The sequence below is a fragment of the Monocercomonoides exilis genome (assembly GCF_001643675.1).
Source record: "Monocercomonoides exilis strain PA203 chromosome Unknown scaffold37-1059404, whole genome shotgun sequence".
Taxonomy (NCBI): Eukaryota; Preaxostyla; order Oxymonadida; family Polymastigidae; genus Monocercomonoides; species Monocercomonoides exilis.
In genome coordinates, this window is record NW_027150582.1 from 467,884 (window position 1) to 490,000 (window position 22,117).

Below are 22,117 nucleotides of genomic sequence, written 5' to 3' on the forward strand. Positions count from 1 at the left end.
CAAAACCCCTCTCTTCCAATATTATCTTTGCTTTTGCTGAAAATGTCCATTTTCAAGGATTTCAGCCTTTGGCGAATCTCTTTTGGCTGAAATAGCATCTTTTTCTGCTCAAAGCATGCAAAATGCATCCACGATTCATAAAATGCGAAATGCACACAAATGAATAAATAAATCCTGTGTGGATCATGTCTTTGATTGAAAATGGTCATTTCGGCCAGGATTCGCTTTTCAAACTTCAATTCAGAAATCAATCATTGTTTCTGACATTTGAAAGTTCAAAAATGCAAATTCTCAATAAACACAAAATATCAAACTGTGAACTGAAATTACAAATATTTCTCCGAAAGTTCTTTTATTCTTTAAATAAACTAATGTTTTGAAGAACCATTTCGAGTTGTTGAATTTGAGTGTGTAAGCCAATCTTTCTCAGACGCTTCTAACAAATATATGGCATCATAGAAATCACATAATATCGCTGTCCACTTGTTGGTTTATGAAATATCAACACATCAAAATTGTTGTATTTTCTATTTATATTATTCATATGATCAACACGATAATTAGAGTTCCTTTGAATAATGTTGAAAAAATGAAACTTTAAATAAAAATACGATTTTTCTTTTGAAATGAAAATTTTTTAATATTATTACCCATATTAGAAAAAGGTATTCAGGAAAAAAAGAAAAGGAGATTCCACTTGGGTGCTTAGCTCAATGCTGTCGGGAATATGCTGTTTTGCATGCATAATATATTTTCAGTGCATGTGCAATGGTACTGCAAATGAAGAAACATGTCAGATGAAGAAATACAAGAATGAAAGAATTGATGATAATCTCGAGAGAAATTGGTTGGACACCTTTCAAGAGGACGTTTTTGCCAATGAAATTGGATTGGAAACAAACGACGATGGAAGAGAAGGTGGAACGAAAATAACGAAGAAATGTGAAAAAAGGAATGATGGAGATTCAAAAGAAGAGAAGGACGAAAAACTCAAATTCGGAGAAGCCAGCCCAAATGAAATGGCTCGAGGAACAAACGTGTCTGATGAACGAAAAATGAGGAAACAACAAAGATTTGATGGTGGAAGTTGGATTGAAGGGTGTTTGATGATTGGCAATTCTTCAATAAAACTCCACTCCCTGGGATTGGTGCCAAATGATGGCCAAAGTGTCTTGAATGTTGCGAAAGGATGTTTCGTCGAAGTGAGCAGATGCAGGATAGAGATTGGAGGAGAAATGCCACCATTTTGTTTGAGTGGAAGTTGTGGGCTGTTCACCAACATATCTCTCCGATTCCCTTTGAATTCACATTTTCAGAAATGCCCATCTCTCTTCTCTTCAAAACCATTTGAAGGGGTTCATTCAGAAAAATGTCATGTTTCAGTTTGTTCCTCTCATTTCTCCTCTTTTTGTGTGTCTTCGGCCCCATTCCTCTCTTCACCCTCTATTCCCCTTGTATCTCTCTCACAACTCACTTTTTTCAACGTCTCAACAGCACCTGATGCATGTCCATCTCCGACAACTGCATTTTCACAAACCACATGTTTGATGAACAGTTGCTCCTTTTCATCAGTCTGTGATGTGTATGATGGAGGGATTGTCCCCTCTCTCAACAACCCCTTTGCCTCTCTGACTGCCTCAAACACCTCGTTTACTTGCTGTTGTCGGACAATGAACGTTGAATTCATCGGGTCGAAAGATGCTAAACAGCATCCAGGGAGACAAAATGCAACAGATGATGGACAGAATAAATTCACTTGGTGTGAATGGAACGGATCGAAAGCTTCGGGAACTAATAAAGATTACGCTAACGGCGCTTCAAATGGTGGAGCAATTCACATATTCAATTTGGAGAATGGTATTCTAATCATCACTCACTGTTCTTTTAATGGATGCACTGCATATTATGCTGGAGGAGGAGTCATGTGTTCTAACATAAAATTTGTTGAGATCGAAAACAACTCATTCAGCGCATGTTCTTCTGAAACCTGGATTGGAGGGGGATTGTGTGAATTTTTGATTTCAGAATGTGTTCGAATCAGCGGTTGCGAATTTCATAATTGTGAAGCGAACAGCTATGGGGGAGGACTATATCTTGATAATTTCAATGTTTCAGGAACTTGATGCATTGGAACAGAAAATGAAAATGGAGAAGGGGAGAGCGCGTGTCTGTTTGATTGCAGTTTCATTTCATGCTCAGTTGAAAACTTATATGGAGGAGGGATATATTGTCAAAGTGTTCCTGTTGAATTCAAAATGAGGAGCATGCAGTTCATCTCATGCTCAGCATCTGCAGATGGAGGAGCATTGAGATTTCATCCACAGTCACAAATAGAACCAGAAGATGGGATCTATTGTTTCTTTCTTTTCTTTCATGAATGCAAATGCTCAATAAATACTCCATATGGGCATGATGTGATGTATCATGATCAATACAATGTTTTCTTGACTTCTAACAATCCATTTTATGAATGCTACACCACAAGCACAGATGAACATTGTGTGTGCTACGCGTTCAACTTTTCGAATTCCAATGAGTGGTTAGTTCAGCTCACAGAAAAACGATGGTGGCTGAAGAATGGGGTTCTCAATCGGTTTGTTATGATGAGTGATGGTTTTGAAGACGAGATGTGTGGAATAGATGAGTCAAGTGCTTGCAAATCAATTGGCATTGCTGTCTATCAAAGCAGGACACAGACGAGCTTGATTGTCATTCCAATGGAAGGAGATCACAAAAGCGAAGAGACAACAATTGAGATTAAATCAATAAAGGTTTCAGTCATTGGTGCAGGCAAAGAGAAGAGTTCAATAGGAACAGGAGCACTCTCTTCAGCAGAGACTCTGTTCAGTGTAACGAGTGGCCGTCTTCGTTTGATGCACTTGAAGATTGATTGCAACTCAACAACAAGTCCTTCTTCGCCAAGTGTGGTTGTTGTGTCTGATGGAAGAGGGTCACTTTCATTGGAGGATGTTGTGATCACCACGAGTAATACAGGAGAATATGTGATATCATCGTCTTTGCTTGTGGTTCCACTGTCGCAGCTGTCGATGGTTGGTGTGGAGATCAAAGATATGAATATCTCAGAACCATTGTTTTCTGAGCAAGAACATTCATCAGAAGAAAGTGTTTTAGCAAATGTGACAATTTGGAATGTGAAGTTGAGGAGTGGAGATGGGGTGGTTGTGGCAAAGAGTGTGAAGTCAGAAGAGACATTTGTGGTGAGCAACATAACAATTGAGGATTGTGAGTGTGAGGAGGGAAATGGAGGAGGAATATATGTTGGATTGCAGGGAAATGGGAAAGTTGTGGTGAATGGAACGAGTGTGATTGATGGATGCAAGGCAGGGGGTAATGGAGGAAATGGAGGGAGAGGAGGAGGAATATATGTGTTGATGGAGAGCGGTGGATGTGGATTGACAATTGGGCAGAATGTGAAGTTTTCGAAAGTGAATGGGAATGAGGCCTCATTTGGGAAGGATATGTTTGTTCATTGTGGGAGTGGTGTGTTTTTGGATTCAAAAGTGAATACAGACACATTTGCCTTTTTTGACACAAGTGAAATTCCACAAGATGTGTTGAAACTGAGTGGGAGTGAAAATGGGGATGAAAGTGGAGTGATTCCGCTGTTTGTATATATGTGCACAATGGGGACAAAGGTGATTGCTGATGGAAGTGGAGGAAATGGGAAGGATCACAACCATTGTGGATTTGAAGGATTTGGGTGTTTAACAGTTGATTATTGTGTAAACTCGAGAATGAGCAGCACTGTGAATGAAATAGAGGTTGTCTCATCTTCGTCAATAACCAAGGAAATAACAGGACCTTCATTTGATGTGAATATTTCAGGCAGAATTGTGTCATTGGGAGAGGGAGAGAGAATTCTGGTGAATGTGAGTGATGGAGGATCAGCCACACAAGATTGTCTTGTTGAATGTTCGAGTTCACTGACAATGAGCAGACTTTCATTTGTTGTGAAAGGTCAGTTGGATTCAAGGAGAAGTGCATTCATTCATTCAACATCAACACTCAGTGTGACGAACTGTTCAGTCACATTTGAAAGTGGGGCATTGACTGATGGAAAGATAGGATACAATGTGATAAACATTGAGGGAGGAGAATTACTTATGAATGGATTTGCGATGGAAGGGTCAGTGATAATGAATGGGAAATCACCAATATCAATGTCAAGTGGAGCTCAATTGGAGATTCTGAACAGCAGGGTGATTGGAGTGGAAGTGATCGGAGTAGATGGTGGATGTTTGAATGTTGTAATGAGGGAAGGTGGATGTGTGAATATTGAAGAAAGTAATTTATCCTCGATTTGCTCAGGTGGAAGTGGGATGAAAGGAGGAGGGATGATGATATCGGTGGGGGATGGAGGAAGTTTGGAAATGAAAAATGTGAATTTGTCTGAATGTGAAGTTCCATCAGAGGATGTTGAGGATGGAGGAAAAGGGTTAGGAGGAGGGATGTTTGTTGAACTTCCAAATCAAATGGGATCATTTGTTTTGGAAGTGATAGAATTTGAGGGATGCAATGCTTGGAAAGGGAAGAATGTGTTTGCGTTAGGATGGGATCTGAGAGAGATTGTGAACAAAGATCATCTGAAATGGGAGATGAGTTCAAACGAGTTGGGATCGTTGGATGAGCTGTGTGGATGGGAGAGGAAGACAACAGGAGAGGAGGGATATGTGATTCCGCTTGTTGTGTATTTGTGGTCAAATTGGAGTGGGAATGGTTTTGTTGATGGAGAAGGAGGAGGAGACTTCAGTGGGTGTGGATATTCAGAAGCACCATGTTCATCAGTTGATCACTTGATATCACTGAGATATGAACCACTTGGTGAAGGTGAATCACACATCAACATTGTTGGAACAGGAGCACTCAACAGAGGAATTTCATTTCCATCAGCTCCTTCATTAACAGAAACTCCCATTGTGACAATTAAAGGAGAAAAGAAAGGGACTGTTTTGAAAGTGAGAGAAATGGATGGAAATGGAGAAGGTGAATCGATGGTTATTTCGAATGTTCATCTTTCATTCAAGAACATATCATTCACAATGCCGAATGAATTGGGGAGACATTCATCATTCATTCAATCATCGTCTTCCTCTGCAATGCTTTCAGTTGTGAGCTGTTCGATTGATTGTTCTGAGGAAAGGAGAGAGATGAAGTATTGTGTTGTGAGAGTGGATGGAGGAAGTGTTGCAATTGTGGATTTGATACTTTCTGAGTTGAGTGTGGCGAAAGGGTTTGTGGAGTTTGGAGCAGAAGTGGAAGTGATTTCAGTGGTGAATGTATCGATATTGAACACAACAATCTCAGGGGGAAGTCTGATCACGCTGACTGAGGGATCACACAATTTCCAATTCACGAGAAGAGAAGAAAGAAACACGAACACAGTTGTGAGAGTGAATGAGTCGACATTCACAAACATTTCATGTGGAGAGAATGGAGCATGTGTTGTGAGTGTGGATTCGTTCGTGGTTGGTGTGGAGTGTGTGATGGAAAGGTGTGTGCTGACAAAGTGTGTGAGCGAGAGGAGCGAGGAAGGAGGAGGGGTGAAAGTGTGTCTGAAGAGTGGGGAATCAGAATTGAAAGTAAGAGGATGCTCGTTGGTGATGTGCATGTGCTCGACAGTGGATGGGAGAGGAGGAGGATTGATGATTGATGCACTTGATCCGAAAGCTGAATCAGTTGAAAAGGAAATGCCAGCTCTTGGGGTGAAACTTGAAAACATTCGATTTGTGATGAATGAGGCATTTGTAGGGAAGGATGTGTTCATCAAGTGCTATTCGATTGCAGGGCAGGTGAATGAGACGCTGTTTGCTCTGGACTTCAGCCAGGATGCTTTGAAGTCGAACAATTCGATTTGTGGGGGGGATAATGTCGATAAGGTTGATGTTGATCTTATTCCATTGATCACATTCTTTCACTCCCCTCAGGTGTTTGTGAGTGTGAATGGAAGCGATAGCAAGCAGTGTGGGGCACAGGAGAAGCCATGCCAAAGCATTTACTGTGGAGTTCGGCACATTGAAAAGAGTGTTGCGAATATGATTCTGATCGATGGAGAATGTCTGATTGGGGGAAAGTGTGAGATTGGAGATATGAATGTGAAATCATTGAAGAGAGAGCAGGCAACCATTCATTTGAACACAAGGATTGAAGAAGATGAAATGAATGGAGGAAGTGTGATTGTGTTTGTTGATGAGTGTGTTGTGGAGAGATGTGGATTTGTGTTTGGGGAGATGTTTGGGTGGGATGGGAAAAGCATTGTGAAAGAGAAAGATGGGAGATTGGAGATTTCGGAGTGCAGGTTCAGCTCAGCAACGATGGATCTGGTGATGAAGAGCAGGATTGTGAGTGTTGAGAGTGGAGAGCTGAAGATGACAGAAACAACATTTGATGGGATTCACACCACAGCACCACTTCTCAAGTTCACCAAAGAGGGAAAGGTTTCGATGAGTGAGATTGGAGTTTGGGATGTGATGAGTGAATGTGGTTTGATTTGTGTAGGAGGGAGTGTGCAAGTTGAGATGACGATGGTTGAGGGAGTGAATATCTCGGTTTGGGGGAATGAGAGTGTGATGAAGATGGAAAGAGCCGAAAAGAGAATGAGTGTGCTAAACTGTTCATTTGCTCAATGCCAGGGCACGAATGAGAGAGGGAGAATGGTGGAGATTTGTGAGTGCGTGGATGTGCTGATTGGATCATGTTTGTTTGATGGAGGAACAATGGAAAGAAATGAAAAGAATTTGAATGTCGAAGAGGAGACGTGCAAATGGGATGGATCTCTTGTTGATATCTCCAACAGTTCTGTTTTGATGAAAGACACAACAATTACGAATTCACCAGATGGTGGAATAACAATGAGTGGAGGGGAGTTGACTGTTAATGATGGAAGATTTGAGAATAACAATCCATCGATTGAAGGATATCCATCATTGAGAAGGAATATCATCTGTTCAGATTCAGGAACATTGAATGTGATGAGTTTGAAAGGAGGAGATGGATTGGAGAGAAATACATCACTTTGGATATTGAATGATGGGTGCAGTTTTGAAGGGATTGTTTCAGAAAGGGATTCATCGTTCTTCATTCCTGTGTTGGAGAGTGTGGAAGCAAAAGAAGAGACAGAAAGAATGAAGTTGATATTCAAAGGATCGCTTCTTGTTCCATGCAATCTGTCATTCTCAGTTGTGAAGAGGAAGGGAGAAGAGAATGAGATTGAAAAGCACGATTTTGATGCAAGTGGGTTTTTATCCGAAAGGGAAGTTGAAGGAAGCGTGGGAAAAGATCTCATTAGAAGTTGTGGAGATGAAATCGAGGTGAGTGTGTGCATTTTGTTTGGGAATGCAGAATCTCTATCATCAACAAATCCATTCATTCTGAAGAATGCAAGCGAAACAAAACAAAAAGATGAAGGAAGAATTGTTGAAGGAAGAAAAGAAGGAAAATCTTATTTGTTGTTGATTGTTATAATCATGGCAGTTATTCTTGTGATTGTTCTTATTGTATCTGTTGTTTTGGCTGTCCGATGGAGGAAAGCAAAGAATGAGAATAAAGATTTGAGAGAGATTGTGAACGATAATATCAGAAAGGATCCGAAGGCATTTGAGATGGTGACGATGGAGATGTCTCCAGAGGAGCAATGGCGAAGGGCTGAGAGGGAGGCAGAGAAGAAGAATGAAGAGAGGATAAAGAAGAGGGTGTATGGGAAGCAGATGCAGCATTCTGAGTCTTCAGAGCATCTTCTGTCAGAGAGTGGATCGACTGAATACATTCTGGGAAAAGATTCAGACAAGATCCCTGAATGGATGCTGGAGAAGGTTGAAGAAGAAGAGGTTCGAAAGAGATCACCCTCTCCATCCATCTCATCCACTTCAACCACTTCAACGACTGATTCGGATTCAACATTTGTTCGATCAGAGTGTCTGTGCCCAACCACCTCATCGATGTCGAACTTGGTGGATGCAATGGCCTGTTCATCGCCTCATGAGAAACTGATTGTGGATCTGAGGGATTCGCTGTTCATGTTATTGCATGGAAGGAACGAGAAGAAAGAGATGGCAATTGGGACTCTGCAGGAGAGAGAACAAACAGCTGCCCAAATCCTGTTCTGGGTGGCTAATCTCGCACTCCATTCATTTGATGAAATGGAAATTCCACTTCAATCGCTTTCAAATTTGAGTCTACACGTTGTGTTGTTCTCTGAACACATGGTGATCTGCATTGTGATGCATTCGGACTTGTTGTCAGCTGATGATTCCGATTCTTCGTCGATCTCTTCATCAACAGTTGTTTCTTCTGCTAGTGATGATGATAGAGATTCTCTTCCATCTTCAGCCTTTGAGGATGAAGATGAATTCCAAAAAGAGTGCCTGAGGTGGAAGGCGCCTGAGCTTCTGATCAACAAGAAGCTAGGTGCAACAAAGGAGTCAGTTGTGTTTTCGATTGGGATGATGCTGTGGGAGTGCTTGACGCTTCAAATCCCGTTTGGGGAGTATGAGGCAGAGGTGGTTGGGCAGAAGATTGCGAATGGGGAGAGACCGTGCTTGTCAGCTGTGGGCGAGAGTAGTTTTTGCGAAGTGATAAAAGCGTGCCTTTGGCAGGAGGCGAAAGACAGGGCCGAGCTGAAGAGTGTGAGGCGGGAGTGTGTCAGCCACTTTCCAGCAGGAAAGTTGATCATGACGATGTCGGATGGCATCTACGACCGGAACAGGAGGATTGTTGTGAGGAGCGATGTTGAAAGTGGGGACGAGACATTGGAAGAGGAACAAACAGAAAAAAAGGATTTGTGAAGGAGATGGAGAAATGAAGTCGAACGTTTTGTTTGAGAAAACAACTATTTGAAGGTTGATATGTTGATGTTTTGTGATTTGTTTAGATTTGTTGTGTTTATTTTCATAGAGAATAAATATGTGAGTTTGTGATTGTTCTTCCAAATTTTTCATTGTTCAAGGAGTGTTTGTTGTGATTTCATTTTTTGTATTCATTTTCACGATTGTTTTTTTATTTCTGTTCAATGGAGTTGATTCATTTCATTCAAAAATGAGGATTTCATTTCACATATGACTCGTTTTTTATTGATTTTTGTTTTGTTTTTGTTTTTGTTTTTGATTTTGATTTTGATTTTGTTTTTGATTTTGTTTTTGATTTTGTTTTTGATTTTGATTGAAATATCCTTTTTTTATTCATTTGAAGTTTATAATTCCTATTTTTCTAATAACTTTGTGTTTTCAGTTTTGCGATTTTTTCAGCAAGTTCCTTCAAGCACACAAATGGAATTTGATGTTCAAATGAGTTATTTGTTCAATGTTCATAATCACCTTTTATTGATGGAATATTATTCTTTGTTGATTCTTCCTGCTTGACTTCAGCCTTTGAATCGATTCATTCCATCCAACAACTTTAAGCTCCAAACCAGCCCCTTTCCCCTGATTTTTAGTAAATTTTTTCAGAACGTTTTTTGAGTTTTTTTTTCAGTATTTTTTTCATTTTTTTTTCAGCATACAAATTTCGATTTAAAATGTTTTTATGTCAAAATAGCTAAGCGGAAAAGAATATTAAATATGCACTGAAAAATTAATTCATCAATTATGAAGTGGGTGATGTGTTATTTGTTTGAAAAAAGAAATTGAAAGACACAAGTGAAGATGATCTATTTTCATTTCCAATTGTTTGAAAAAATTCAGATAGTAAATCCTTTTCGTCACTCTTCAAAGTGAATTAATATTCTGTTCTGGTTGATGTTTCTTCGGTGTCAATAATCTCAATATTGAATTTAATTTATATGTGCTATTCTTTTTGAAAAGTCGAAAATGTTTTTTTTTTCGAATAAAATGAAAATTCTATGAAAATATGGTTAGGGTGATTTATTAACCCGAATATTTTATTGAAAACCCGAATAAAAAATATACAAATTTATTTTTGTGTATTGTGTATTGATTTCGTTTTTTTAAAAATATTAATAATAAATATAATCAACAAGCTCTCGTTTCACAATTTTTCGAGTATTTCTTTCTTTTTTTTCATCATCAGAAAAATCATCATTTAAAATTTTCAATGGGTTGAATTTTCTTTTTTTCGGTTTTTCATCTTCAAACAAAGCCTTTTCAATTTCTTGATTATCTTTTTCTTCATTTTTTGACTCTTTTCTTTCATCCTTTTCTTTTTTCCATTCTATTAAGAATTCTTCATCGGTAATTAATTTTCCAAAATAATCAAACCTTTTTGTTCTTTTCTTCAGAGTGACAGAAGGTTCTTTTGGCAGCTTCGCTAACACTTCGTGCCACTAATGTGACAGTACTCCGCTCTTCGCAAATGATGATTTGATTGTAGAAGGCAACAAAGAAGTTTGTAAAGCTTGTGGAAGCACATCAGCTAGCGCTTATCGTCGCAAAACAACAGAAGAAGAAGAAGGAGCTTCGTAATTGGCATTAATTGTTTTTTTAAAACAGCAAATACCCCACGATCGAATGGCTGTGCGATGTGAGTGGTGTGGGGCAAAAAGGTGACCACATCTATTGAAGAATCGGCGAACTTCTTCCACAAGTCAGGCTGCGCTCTCGAAGAATGAGAATAAAGAAGGAGAAGGCAACGTTCATCATTCTTCTTCAAAGTTTCTCTTCTTTGTGTGATCCCTGGAAGCAACACTTCTTCAGCATATTTGAGGAATAGCGTTTCAGTCATCCAGCCTTCATTTTCACCCCAAACATCTAACTGCGAACTCAGAACAAGGCGCAGTTCATCTGGCAGCTTCCAACAAGGCCACAGAACGACACTTTTTAGGGAGTAGCCATCAGCTGCAGCTGCAACGACGAGAGTTGCATTCGGTATGTTCATTGGTGTTTTGGAGAAACCGGCAGGCATGTCGGAAGGATGGAAAACAAGAGAAGAGAAAGAATCAGAGAGTCGGAGAGAAGATTCATCAATATTAAAGATGAGAGAGTTAGAATAATGATGTTGATCATGAAGGTTTTGTAGAAGAGTGAAAAATGGAAGAAGAGTTTGTTGATTAGATGCGGAGAGCCTTTGGATGTCGACATTTCGAGGATGAGAAGCTTTGAGATCGGGGTTCCTTTTTGTGTATTGATAAGGATATGCTTTAGAAATGTTCACTTCTTCATCTTCTTCATCAAAATCGTCTTTTTTCCTATCATTAATGACAGTGTTCATCTGAATATATAAAAAAAAGAAAAAAACAACAAATAAAAAACTGTGACAAACTAATTTCCTCATCTGTGCAGCGTTGTAACTTGTCCCACTTTCACATTCGTTTTTAAGCACACCAAATATAGTTTCCTTTTCTTCCTTGTTGAATAATTCAGGTCTTCCATTCTTTCCAGCTTTTCTTCCTTTTTCCAAAGCTGCAACTGCTCTATCAATTGCCGAGCGAGTAAATTCCTTCATGTTCTCAGCATCAGCAACCCGAGCTTCTCCATTAGAAATAATCGTTGCAACACGTTCTAATCTACTTTCAATATGTCGATATTGGAAGGATCTCATTAAACTTCTAATTTTCTTTAATCCTTGTTGTTTTTTGTTTTCCACAACACTCATTTTAAAATATTTTTTGGTTATGATCATTTTTGATTTTTTAATAAAATTTTTTTGAAATGAAAAAAAATCAAAAAAAAAAATTTCAATAAAATTCTAAATTAGTAAGCCCCGTTGCTATTACCTAATCTCCTCAGGGGAGGCACCAATCAGAGATGGAGGAGCTAACTCCCCCATCTCCCCCCCCCCCATCAGAGATTAGGTATAGTAATTTGATCTTAATTTCTGACTTCTGACTTTTCCTTATATACTCAAAACAATTAATAAAATATGAAAAGTGGGTTGATTAAACTTATTAATAAAAAAAATGTTCGGGTTAAAAAAAATATTCGGGTTAATAAATCACCCTATGATTTTATCTTGACCTTTTTTCTTTGTCAAGACCTTTTTCTTTTTTGCCATGCTTTTAGCTTTACACAAGCCTGCGATAAATAAAAAATAACCAGAAATGTTTGAAATGTTTTAATTTCCTTATTCAATATTTTTTTTCAATATTTCTTGTTTTACAAAAAGATCGAGGATTATAACAATTTTATGTTTTGATCATTGACTTGCTGCTATTCCAGTGAATATTTTTTTAAAAAGTTTTCATCTTTCATATAATAATGCATTGTTTCTTTTTTATAAGTTAAACTTGTTTTTAACTTTCTCAACTTGTTTTTTTTTACACTTTTTCTCATTTCACACATTTTTTCAAAAAGCACGATTTCAGAGATTTTTATTCATTTGTTTTAAAATTCTTTGAAATGAAATAAAAACAAATTTGTAATGAAATGATATCTCAAAGAAAAAACAACAAAATATTTGTATATGACGAACAATTTTCAGATCAAAATTTTTATATGTTCTACCATTTCGCTTCAAATTCTTGTTCAATCCTTTTACTCTTCAGAATTAAATAAAAATATACAATAAATAACACCTTGTTTTTATTTTTTATATGCTTAAAAATTTAAACAAATTCATATTTGTTCCGAAAATAGTGTTTAATGCAAAAACAGCGAAATGAGAAAAACAAAAAAAAATTTGATAAAGTTAAAAATAAGTTCAAATAAAGAAAAAATGATGTTCAATGATGCTATTACTCAAAATGTTCGGTGTGAAATATTCGCTGAATAATCAGCAAGTTATTGATCTGAATCCAAATCAAGAATTAATTTTATTTTGAACAAAAAATTATTCATATTTTTTTTTTAGTAGAATGCTGAAAACAATAAATGTCAAGAAGTATATTTATTTATTTATTGTTTCAAGCCTTTTCGCAAATTAAAAAAAAAAGCAAAAATAAGTTTCAAAAAAAAGGGTTGAGATTAATTTTTGAGTTCAAGATAAAATATGTACCCAAAATGTATCAGAAGGACTATCCTCCGATCCAATGTCAAGTGAGTGAAGATTGCACTGAAGGAGTTTAAGAAGATAACAACGAAGTTGAAGATGGTACAGTTTGTGGGAAAGGACTAGACGAAGAAGGAATCATAGAGTTTGAAGAAAAAGAAGAAGATGAAGAAATTATTGAGAGATGAAAAATCAGTCAAATAACATTTCTGAAGAAGATGATGAAAATGATTTGTTTGATGTTGTCAGTTGGCTAAATGTCACATTTGATAAGTTGACTTCGAAAGAAATATAAAACTTCAATCACAAATAATATTGGGAAATTTGCATTAATTTGTCAATGAAGATCACATCCTCAGTTCATTTGCAAACTTGGTGTGGTTTTATTTCCTTTCTCTCCAAAAACAAAAAAATGATGTTCATCCATTGGCTCTGAAAATATAAAAAGCATCAAATGAAGATGTAAGTGAAGATGAATACGAAGATGAAAAAGCAGCAGAAGAAAAAGAAGATGGAGAAAAAGAGGAAGAAGAATTTGAAGGAGTAGAGGAAGAAGAAGAAGAAGATGATGATGATGATAAAGAAGTTAGCCATGAAGGCGATGATAACGAAGAGTCAATTGTCGAAGATGAATGATGAACAATTCGATAAGTCAGATGCTTTTTGAATGCGAATGCCCAGCCAGCTCATCTGCTCTGATGAAAGAGTAGCTTCTGTCAAATTCCCTCAACAAATAAGCCAAACAAACTGCTTTTTCTCTCTTTCAAGCTCATCTTAAGCATTGCCAGGCTATGCAGCGTGCAAGACAGATGGCGGAAGTCACGAATGTCATCGTTGAATGCAATCCAAATAAGAATTATCTCAAAACTTTTGAATCTTTTGTTAAAAAAACGATAAAAATGCTTCTTTCGATGGCATTTCTGTTCACAATCATTCTCTATTCATTGAAAAAAACATCTTAAAAGAAAAATGAACAAAACAAAAAAAGTCAAACCATCTTTTTGGTCTTGAAATATTTTCCCATCTCCAATGGATTGGTAATTGTCTGTCAAACTGGTTTTCTTGCTCTTAGAATCCATTGCGAAGTTGGCTGTGATATCTGATGAAAACACATATTCTCCAAATAAACTCCTTTTCAAAAACTTATTCAACGCCAAGTCTTCGCTGATAGTGTTCTTGCAGTATTCGTGCAAAATGCAAATGTCATTATTGTTAAGGCCTGTTGGGTGTCTCGCTCAACTCGTTTCCTCTATTATCCAAACCCTCAATTCTCTTTCCTTTTCACAAAATCATCCTTCTCCACCAAAAAAATCACACAAAACAAATCCTGAAACAAAAAAATATGCCAAGTGCACTGAACTTTCCACAAAATGAACAAGCTGTTCAATTCAATCTTTCTGAAATTGTCGTAGCTTTTTCAGCATCTTGCTTGAGTTATTTTTCACTCAAATTATCACAGCCAGCGTTATGCTATATGTTTTGCAATATATAACCAAGTTCAAATCTCATGCAGATATTCTCCACCAATTCACTTTTTGCAAACAATCGATGCAAACAGCCACTCTCTCCTACATCTGTCAATAAAATCCCTGTTCTTCTGCAATACTATAACTCGCATGGGTGCATCCGTGGTCTTTCATCCAAAACAGCACAAACAAAGTTTTGACGCAACATATCATTAATCTGAAATTTTTCACTAATAAAATTATGGGTTGCAAACCCATATTTATTTGATCAAAAACGAGAATTTTAAATAAAAAGATTTGCATGTTTTGATGCAAAAGACATTGATGAAAAATGAAGATTTTTGGACTCATGTGTTATTAGATGTTTGATTTGGAGTTTTTAATTCTTTTAATTTGAACATTACGTGACACTTCTGAAAACGTGTTTGCTAATTGTTTTGGATTCAATTTGCAATTTTGCAGTCACAATCAACGAAACAAATATTTCTCGGTATGTATGCGTTTGCGAGAAAATGATTTTCGAATGATTAGTTGTTTTATTTTCTGATTTTTAAGAGAAACTTTCGCAGTTGGAACAAAGCACCGATGCTGAGCAGAAACAGATAATTTTTGAAATGAATTTGCTAATCGAGAAAATGAATGGGGAAATTTTTGATTATGTTTTCACCAAAGAAATGTTCAATGAAATAGACAAAAAGATTGAAGAAAAGAAACTGACTTTGGAGAATGTTATTTTGTTGCTGAAGCATATAAGATGTTATAATACATTGAAAAGAATACATCTTTTTGGCTTTGAAAAAGCTTCTTTGGGTGAAAGAATTGAGAAGATGATTGCTGAAGAAAATCTAAAGAAAAAAGAGGAAAAGAATGAAAAGCTGCTGATTGATCTGTGCGAATGCTATATTTCACTTTATTATCTCCTCTCGCCTGAAATAATTTCAATTTGCGTTCCTTGCCTTCTGAAAGTGGCGTTGAAGAAAGAGGAAAATGAAAAAACACAAAAGGAAGCGGAAACTGCTTTGTTGGCTTTGAGCAACATCAAATTTGATGTATGAACATTATTATTTCCTTTTGATATTTTTCTTATTTTTCTTATTTTTCTTATTTCTAATTAGTTTTTAAATCAAGGACAATATTTGAACGAAATCAAGGAAATTATCAAACATCATCAGGAACACCGCAATCTGACACGATTGGCTTATCAGTCTGCTTGGGAGTTTTTGGTAACCAAATTCCTCGATGATGGCAGCTTGAAAGAAGTGATTGTGAATGAGCTGCGTTTTGGAAGAGAAGCAGCAAGAGAACTGGAAGCACTTTCAAAATGTGTGGATTGGAAAAGGAAAAAAGAAGTGAGAGGAAAGGAAAAGAAAGAAGAGATTGCTTTATTAAGGTGGCTTCAAGCATTGGTTGTTTTCTTATCCTCAAGCAAATTGTGGAATGAAGAATTTATTGAGCTTATTGGAAGCATTGTTCAAGTGTTTCGAGCAGCAAGAGAAAATAAAAGAGAAATTAGCTACTGGTGCATTTCTTCCTTGAGAAATGCAGCGGGTAACGGATTTGTACCAATTGAAGCTTTTTTGAAAAATGGTGCTATTAATGCTGTTTTGGAGGAATTTCAGCGACCAACGTTGGATGACGAGAAGGCATATGAATGCTTGAAGTTTTTCATAAATGCTTCAAATCGAATGGAAGAAAAGATGGATAATAAAATGGTAGAAGTGAAAAGAAAGATCACAAAAAAGGAGCTGTTTGACAAGCTGGAAGAAGAAGGATACGAAGATACCATCATTAGCTTTCATAAAATATTCGATTATCTCAATAGAAAATATTATCGTGAAACATCGTTGAATATTTCTGATTATTTTGCGAATATTTGAGAAAATGAAACTCATTTTTTTTTATTTTAACTCAAAAATTGTAAATTTTTATTTATCATTTCTCAACACAACAAACAACTGAAGATTATTAAATGAAGAATTTTATTGCTTCATCTCTGAAATATAATAAATAAAATTTTTGAATAATCAAAAGGAGAGCAAAAACCTTTTTTGAACAATTATTGTTTGTGGATCAATCACAAATCCAAAAGATGTTTTTTTCAAATATTTATGGGATTCTGGTGGTGAAGAGATGAAGTTCTTTCAAGAACGATTTTTTTCTTCATTATTCTCCATTTTCTTCAAACAGAACATTCTTTTCCAGTTACTGTAGAAATAATCATTATTTTTTCGTTCTGTGTTTATCTCAAAAACTCTTTTAGAAATTGTTTCAGTGTTATTTCTCTTCCATTCCTTTATATCAGATGGAATCTGGAAATACTTGCAAAGAATCTGAAGTTGCAAAAGAATGCACAAAAGAGAAAAGAAGAGAGTCTGTACGACACAACGAATGAGCAAGAGAATTTCGATTTTTCTTCGAGAAACTATTGGGAAGGAAAATTACATAAAAAACATTATTTGGAGTAGAAAAGAGGAAAATGGGAAAACATTTCAAAGAAATCTTTTTCAATTTTTCAAGTTCATCAAAATGAAGAGGAATTGGAAAAAAAATTTCCCACCTGTTTGTTAAATTGTGAAATGAATGAAAAAAGAAAAGAAAAAGGTTTTGAGTAAAATAAAATGAAAAGAATTTAGTTAAATATTAACAAAATAATCTGAAATGTTCAACGATAAATTTCTACAAAATTTATTGTTAAAAAATGGAAGTGTTTCCAAAAAGCATGTGATGATGTCTTCGAACCCTTCTTCTTCCAGATTTTCAAAAATCTTTCTTTTCAACTCAATTCTTTTCGCTTCATTGGCTTCGTTTTCCGTCTTTTCTTTCAATCGCATAGAAACTATCATGAAACCCATCAAGCATCCATACTCCATATTATCATCCAATGTTGGTCTCTGTATCTCCTCCAAAACAGCATTAATTGCTCTTCCTTTCAGCAAGTCTTCAACTCTCATATTTCCATTTTCCATTGCAGCTTCAATAGAAAAAATGCATTTCTTGCAAATTGTTATGCAATTATCTCTTGATGCTCGACACACACGAACAATGCTGTTGAAAAGTCCCACATATTCTTCATTCCTCGTTTTGCAATTGAAAAAATAAACCTCCAACATTCGCAGCCATCTCAATAAAACAATTCCTTCTATCTTTTCTTTTCCTCCTTTTTCTTCTTCTTTTCTCTTCCAATTCACCACTGTAACAATTCTTCCAGTTCTTTTGTTTCCTCTCTTGTAAAATGCAGTTCTTTCGTAATCATATCTTCCAAGCTTCTTCCATTGTCCAATCTGTACATCAAAAATTTCCAAGCTGATTGATAGGCAAATCTTGTAAGATTGTGATGTTCCTGATGATGTTTGATGATCTCTTTTAGTTCATTCAAATAAAGTTCTTGATCGATTGGCTGATAAAAAAAGAAAAAAAACATTTCAATAGCATCAAAAAGAAAATGAAAGTTAACATACATAATGTGTACCAATATTACTCAAAGCCAGCAAAGCCATTTCCACTTCTTTTTGAGTTTCCTCGTCTTCCTCTTTCCTCAGTGCAACTTTCAGAAGACAAGGCACGCATATTAAAAGTATGTCAGAATTAAATCCACCAGTAAGCACAATATAGCATTCGCAAAGGCTAATTAGTAGATTTTCGTTTTTCCATTTTTTCTTTAAATTTTCACCGATGATCATCTTCTCATATTTTTCTTCCAACGAATGTCCATCAAAAGATTGATCCCATGTGTTTTCCAGCTCTTTAAAATATCCAATGCATTTCAGTGTAAAAAGTGCATATGATATTGAATCTTTCCTTTCATCAATCATTTCAGATATTTTATCGAACTGTTCAATTGTGAAAGCATAATAAAGCTCAATTCTCACCATTTCTTCTATCATTCTATTCATTTCAATAACATTCTTTCTCTGTTCATCATCATCGTAACCTTCAAGTCCTTTAAACAATTCTTCAACAAAGAAAGAATGAAATCAAAACATCAAGAATTCAAATACAACAATGTTTGCAAGCCTGTTAAACTCTTTGTGTTATTTGTCTTCTGTTTTTTAATAAATCCATTGCAATCAGAAAATAACACCATTTTGCAATTTAAATCGAATTTGCATATTTTTGGATAAATGAAATAGATGAATAATAAAAACCAAAAATAACCGCTAAAGTGTATGCATTCATGCCAAATTAATTTGCATTTGCATTTTTTACAATATATTACAAAGAAAGACAATGCCTTTAACAAATCTTTATTTGTAATGGATTCAATGATCGAAACACTTTTCTTGAGATAAAATATAAAATTGCAAGATGAGGGCTGATCAATGTGATTTCCATCTAAAATTTGAAATGGAGTGAGTTATTTTTACATCCCATTTTTTTTTATCGCTGCTAAACATTCTGGATCACAGGAGCACTTCTGTAAAAAAATAAATTACTGGAAACCTTCAAAATATGGTGAATGGGAACAAAACGTACTATTCAAAAAATAACACAAAGAAAGTTTTATTTCTATAAAAAAAAAGACTGAATGGATACAAAGCAATCAATAAAATTGAAATATTCATTCTCGACTCAAAATTCAAGTGATAAATAATCTCCTTTTTTATCAAAAAATATATGATCAAACCCTAATAATATTATTTCTCAAAATTTCTAATTAGGTTTTAGAGAGGTTATTGGTTTAATGCCTTCACAACGAGTGAATTAGGGTATTATATAAATAAAAATATGAACATAGATAATTAAATAGGGTGTTATTTATCAAAAAAGATAAAAAAACAGGTGTTTTGTTGATTAAGAATTTCAAAAATGGGTTACCAATTCATTTATTCAAATTAGACGAAATTTACCAGTAAAAATATCCCACTTAGACTTATTAATAATTTTGATAACGAACATTTACGTTTTTAAAAGCATTTTAAACAGTACGTTTTGTTCCAACTTACCCAAAATATCATTGTATTCTGTTCCTGAAAATATTTTTCATTTATTGATTTTTGAAGACAAATTTAAAGTTTTTTCGTTTATTTTTAAAGATCAAAGACTTGCTCATATTTCAAGAGCTTGTTGTTTTGAGATTTTTCAGTATAGTTATTGTTTAAAAAAATTCATTTTTTGGTGTTTTTGGTTATTTTCCAATATTTGATACTTCGTTTTTTCATTATTTTTTTCATTTCACGAAGAAAAAAAAGGACGATTTGTCAGAACAAGAGAATGTTTTCCAATGATTTTTCAATTGAATAGAAAATATTTTTTTATAAAAAGATTTAGAAACTGTTTTATTATGCTTAATATTCTACATCATAATTGTTTTTTTAAAACTCGTTTTTGTGAATTTTCGAAATATTTTCTTTAACATGATGAACAAAATATCAATTTTTGCTTAATTGCTGAATTATTAATTTGTTCAACGATTTATATGAATGGAAAAACATGAATAAGATTTTTAAAAACAATTATTCTTATTTTGTCGTAATTTTGTGAAATGAAAAAATAATTATTAAACGATGTGAATTGCTAACAAAAAGAACAAGAAAAATAAAAAAATCAAGTTTAATAACCAAAACATGTCAAATTTTTTTTGAAAAGTTCCTTTTGTTTGATTTTCAAATAGAATAAAAATAACTTATTATGAAAATATTTCTGTTTCCACTCACCAAAATTTGCTATTATGTGAAAAAAATCTAAACAATGTTATTATTTCATTTTTGTGAAATTTCATGATTCGGAACAAAAATTTGATCTAAATATGTAATTTTTATTCTATTTGAAAATTATACAAAAGGAACTTTACAAAAAAATTTAGACATGTTGTCACATTCAACACTAAATAATGTTCACTATCAGCTGGTGCAAACAACTCAAAAAAGGCCAATGGGCATGATTCGACCAGTTAAAAATTCAAGTCATAAAGATTTCTTTTTCATTTTCCGATCAGAAAATCATTGTTTTGATATATATAAAGTCTGTTTTTGTCATCAATTTTTAATAAAAAATGAAAATAAATATTTTTTCGATCTTTGAATATAAAAAAAAAATTATCTTCATATTCATGCCTTAATATCTTTATAAATGTTGATAAAATGAAATATCTTTTAGGGTTAACCTTTATTCATGGAATTCTCTTGTTGAAATTTGTGAATTAGTTAAAAAAACCTAACAGAAAACATGATAAAATTAAATGATGGGCTTGATCAAAAATTTTTATCTCAAAAAGATAGATTCAGTTTGAAGATAATTTAACTTTTGAAAAGAAATTTTATACTGACCTTAATTAATTAATTCGGAAAGCTCAGTTTCGATATGGTTTTTGGTATTTTCATTAGAATAATCATGACTGGAAATCTAATCCCCTTTTGCACAAAAAATGTTGTTTGGGGGAGATTTTCTTTGAAATGAACAACAACAAAAAAAAAAAAACATTCGCGCTTTTTTTTAACGAGGATGAAAAGGAGAATGTTGAAATTTTTTCACCATAAATGAATATTAAATTATCTTTAAATCCAAAATGTCAATATTTTCATCATCAAATAAATAATTTATTCATCTGGAATTGTTTGAGTTTTTGAATACTGTTAAAATTATGTATTTTTTTTTCATTTATATACAGTAATATCATTTCACGAAACCGAATAAAGAAAAAAGAATAATGAGTTCGTATTTGTTAAATATTTTTTCCGGATTTTTTGAAAAGTGATAATTTTTTATTTTTTATTTATTATAATTATCTTTTTTTTAATTGAATGAGTAATTCAATTCACAACACGGATATGGCTGATCCTTTTTTAAATCATTCTTTCGTTCGAGTTTTGATCAAAGCTTTAATCTCAACGGGATTTTCGAAAAAATATATTTCATTTAAAATATCGTCATAAGATGTGAATATTTTCCGATGTTATGCACTTTTACGAAAATCAGACTGAAATTTAAATTTTGATCAAAACTCAAAGGAATTTGTGATTTCAAAAAGGATCAGCTATAGGTGAGTAATATTATTGGCACCAGTTTTTTTATTGGCACCAAAAATTATTTTCATTATCTTCATTTCATTAAAGCTCATAAATCTGTTTCATAACTTAAGAACAATAAACAAATAAAAATTAAGCTGTACGTCAAATATTTTTTCAAAAAACTTTCTCAGTAAAACGATCTAATAATTTTTAACTTATATATTTCGATCAATATTTTGCACGTATTTTCATGACTGATTGCAGTTGCGAGTTTTTATCACGGAATTCACAAAAACAATTGTATTTTCCGTATTTGTTACTTATTCGTTATATTTTGAACCATTTATTTAAGTGTATTTTTGCATTTCACCACTTTTGTTTAAACATGCAAAATCAAGTGAATGTGTATGTTTTATCGATTTACATGAAGTTTATGATATTATATAAGTTATTTCAAAAACATATTCTTGATGTTGAATAATTAACAATTTGTCAATACTTAGATAAATATAATTCTTAAAAAAAAGCGTGATCCTTTGATGTCTTTCAAATTTTGAATTCATTTTCGTTTTCAAAACATGCATAATATACAAAAATGATTATTTTACCGATATCTTTTGACCTTTTTTAACAAAACATACACATTCACTTGATTTTGCATGTTTTAACAAAAATGGTGAAATGCAAAAATACACTTAAATAAATGGTTCAAAATATAACGAATAAGTAACAAATACGGAAAATACAATTGTTTTTGTGAATTCCGTGATAAAAACTCGCAACTGCAATCAGTCATGAAAATACGTGCAA

The 22,117-nt window shown here is 34.1% G+C and overlaps 7 protein-coding genes across 7 annotated transcripts in view; 3 read left to right on the top strand and 4 right to left on the bottom strand.

Moving 5' to 3' along the window:
* Nucleotides 1–1,393: 1,393 nt before the first annotated feature.
* MONOS_14529 (uncharacterized protein) lies at nucleotides 1,394–1,687 on the bottom strand (the record flags this gene model as incomplete). The annotated part of the gene is made up of 1 exon (XM_067867337.1): nucleotides 1,394–1,687. One exon carries the CDS (start codon nucleotides 1,685–1,687, stop codon nucleotides 1,394–1,396), a length of 294 nt encoding a protein of 97 aa, XP_067723414.1.
* A 568-nt stretch (nucleotides 1,688–2,255) lies between these two features.
* Nucleotides 2,256–8,801, top strand: MONOS_14527fu14528 (uncharacterized protein; the record flags this gene model as incomplete). Its single annotated transcript, XM_067867336.1, has 1 exon — nucleotides 2,256–8,801. One exon carries the CDS (start codon nucleotides 2,256–2,258, stop codon nucleotides 8,799–8,801), a length of 6,546 nt encoding a protein of 2,181 aa, XP_067723415.1.
* Nucleotides 8,802–10,383: 1,582 nt separating this feature from the next.
* MONOS_14526 (uncharacterized protein) lies at nucleotides 10,384–11,508 on the bottom strand (the record flags this gene model as incomplete). The annotated part of the gene is made up of 2 exons (XM_067867335.1): nucleotides 10,384–11,178; nucleotides 11,230–11,508. The coding sequence occupies 2 exons, from the start codon at nucleotides 11,506–11,508 to the stop codon at nucleotides 10,384–10,386; spliced, it is 1,074 nt and encodes a 357-aa protein (XP_067723416.1).
* A 1,726-nt stretch (nucleotides 11,509–13,234) lies between these two features.
* Nucleotides 13,235–13,530, top strand: MONOS_14525 (uncharacterized protein; the record flags this gene model as incomplete). The annotated part of the gene is made up of 2 exons (XM_067867334.1): nucleotides 13,235–13,274; nucleotides 13,343–13,530. The coding sequence occupies 2 exons, from the start codon at nucleotides 13,235–13,237 to the stop codon at nucleotides 13,528–13,530; spliced, it is 228 nt and encodes a 75-aa protein (XP_067723417.1).
* Nucleotides 13,531–14,914: 1,384 nt separating this feature from the next.
* On the top strand, nucleotides 14,915–16,337 carry MONOS_14524 (uncharacterized protein). The gene is made up of 2 exons (XM_067867333.1): nucleotides 14,915–15,409; nucleotides 15,476–16,337. Exons 1-2 carry the CDS (start codon nucleotides 14,975–14,977, stop codon nucleotides 16,235–16,237), a joined length of 1,197 nt encoding a protein of 398 aa, XP_067723418.1. The 5' UTR covers nucleotides 14,915–14,974; the 3' UTR covers nucleotides 16,238–16,337.
* Nucleotides 16,338–17,518: 1,181 nt separating this feature from the next.
* Nucleotides 17,519–18,612, bottom strand: MONOS_18658 (uncharacterized protein). The gene is made up of 4 exons (XM_067871697.1): nucleotides 18,516–18,612; nucleotides 18,375–18,402; nucleotides 17,819–18,312; nucleotides 17,519–17,757 (listed from the first exon to the last, which is right to left on the bottom strand). Exons 1-4 carry the CDS (start codon nucleotides 18,534–18,536, stop codon nucleotides 17,545–17,547), a joined length of 756 nt encoding a protein of 251 aa, XP_067723419.1. The 5' UTR covers nucleotides 18,537–18,612; the 3' UTR covers nucleotides 17,519–17,544.
* Nucleotides 18,613–21,951: 3,339 nt separating this feature from the next.
* MONOS_16237 (putative chromatin associated protein KTI12) overlaps nucleotides 21,952–22,117 on the bottom strand; it is a 3,573-nt gene continuing 3,407 nt past the window's right edge. The window contains exon 6 of the mRNA XM_067869149.1: nucleotides 21,952–22,117. This exon is cut by the window's right edge and continues 786 nt beyond it. The gene's annotated coding sequence lies outside the window, so the exon portion shown is untranslated.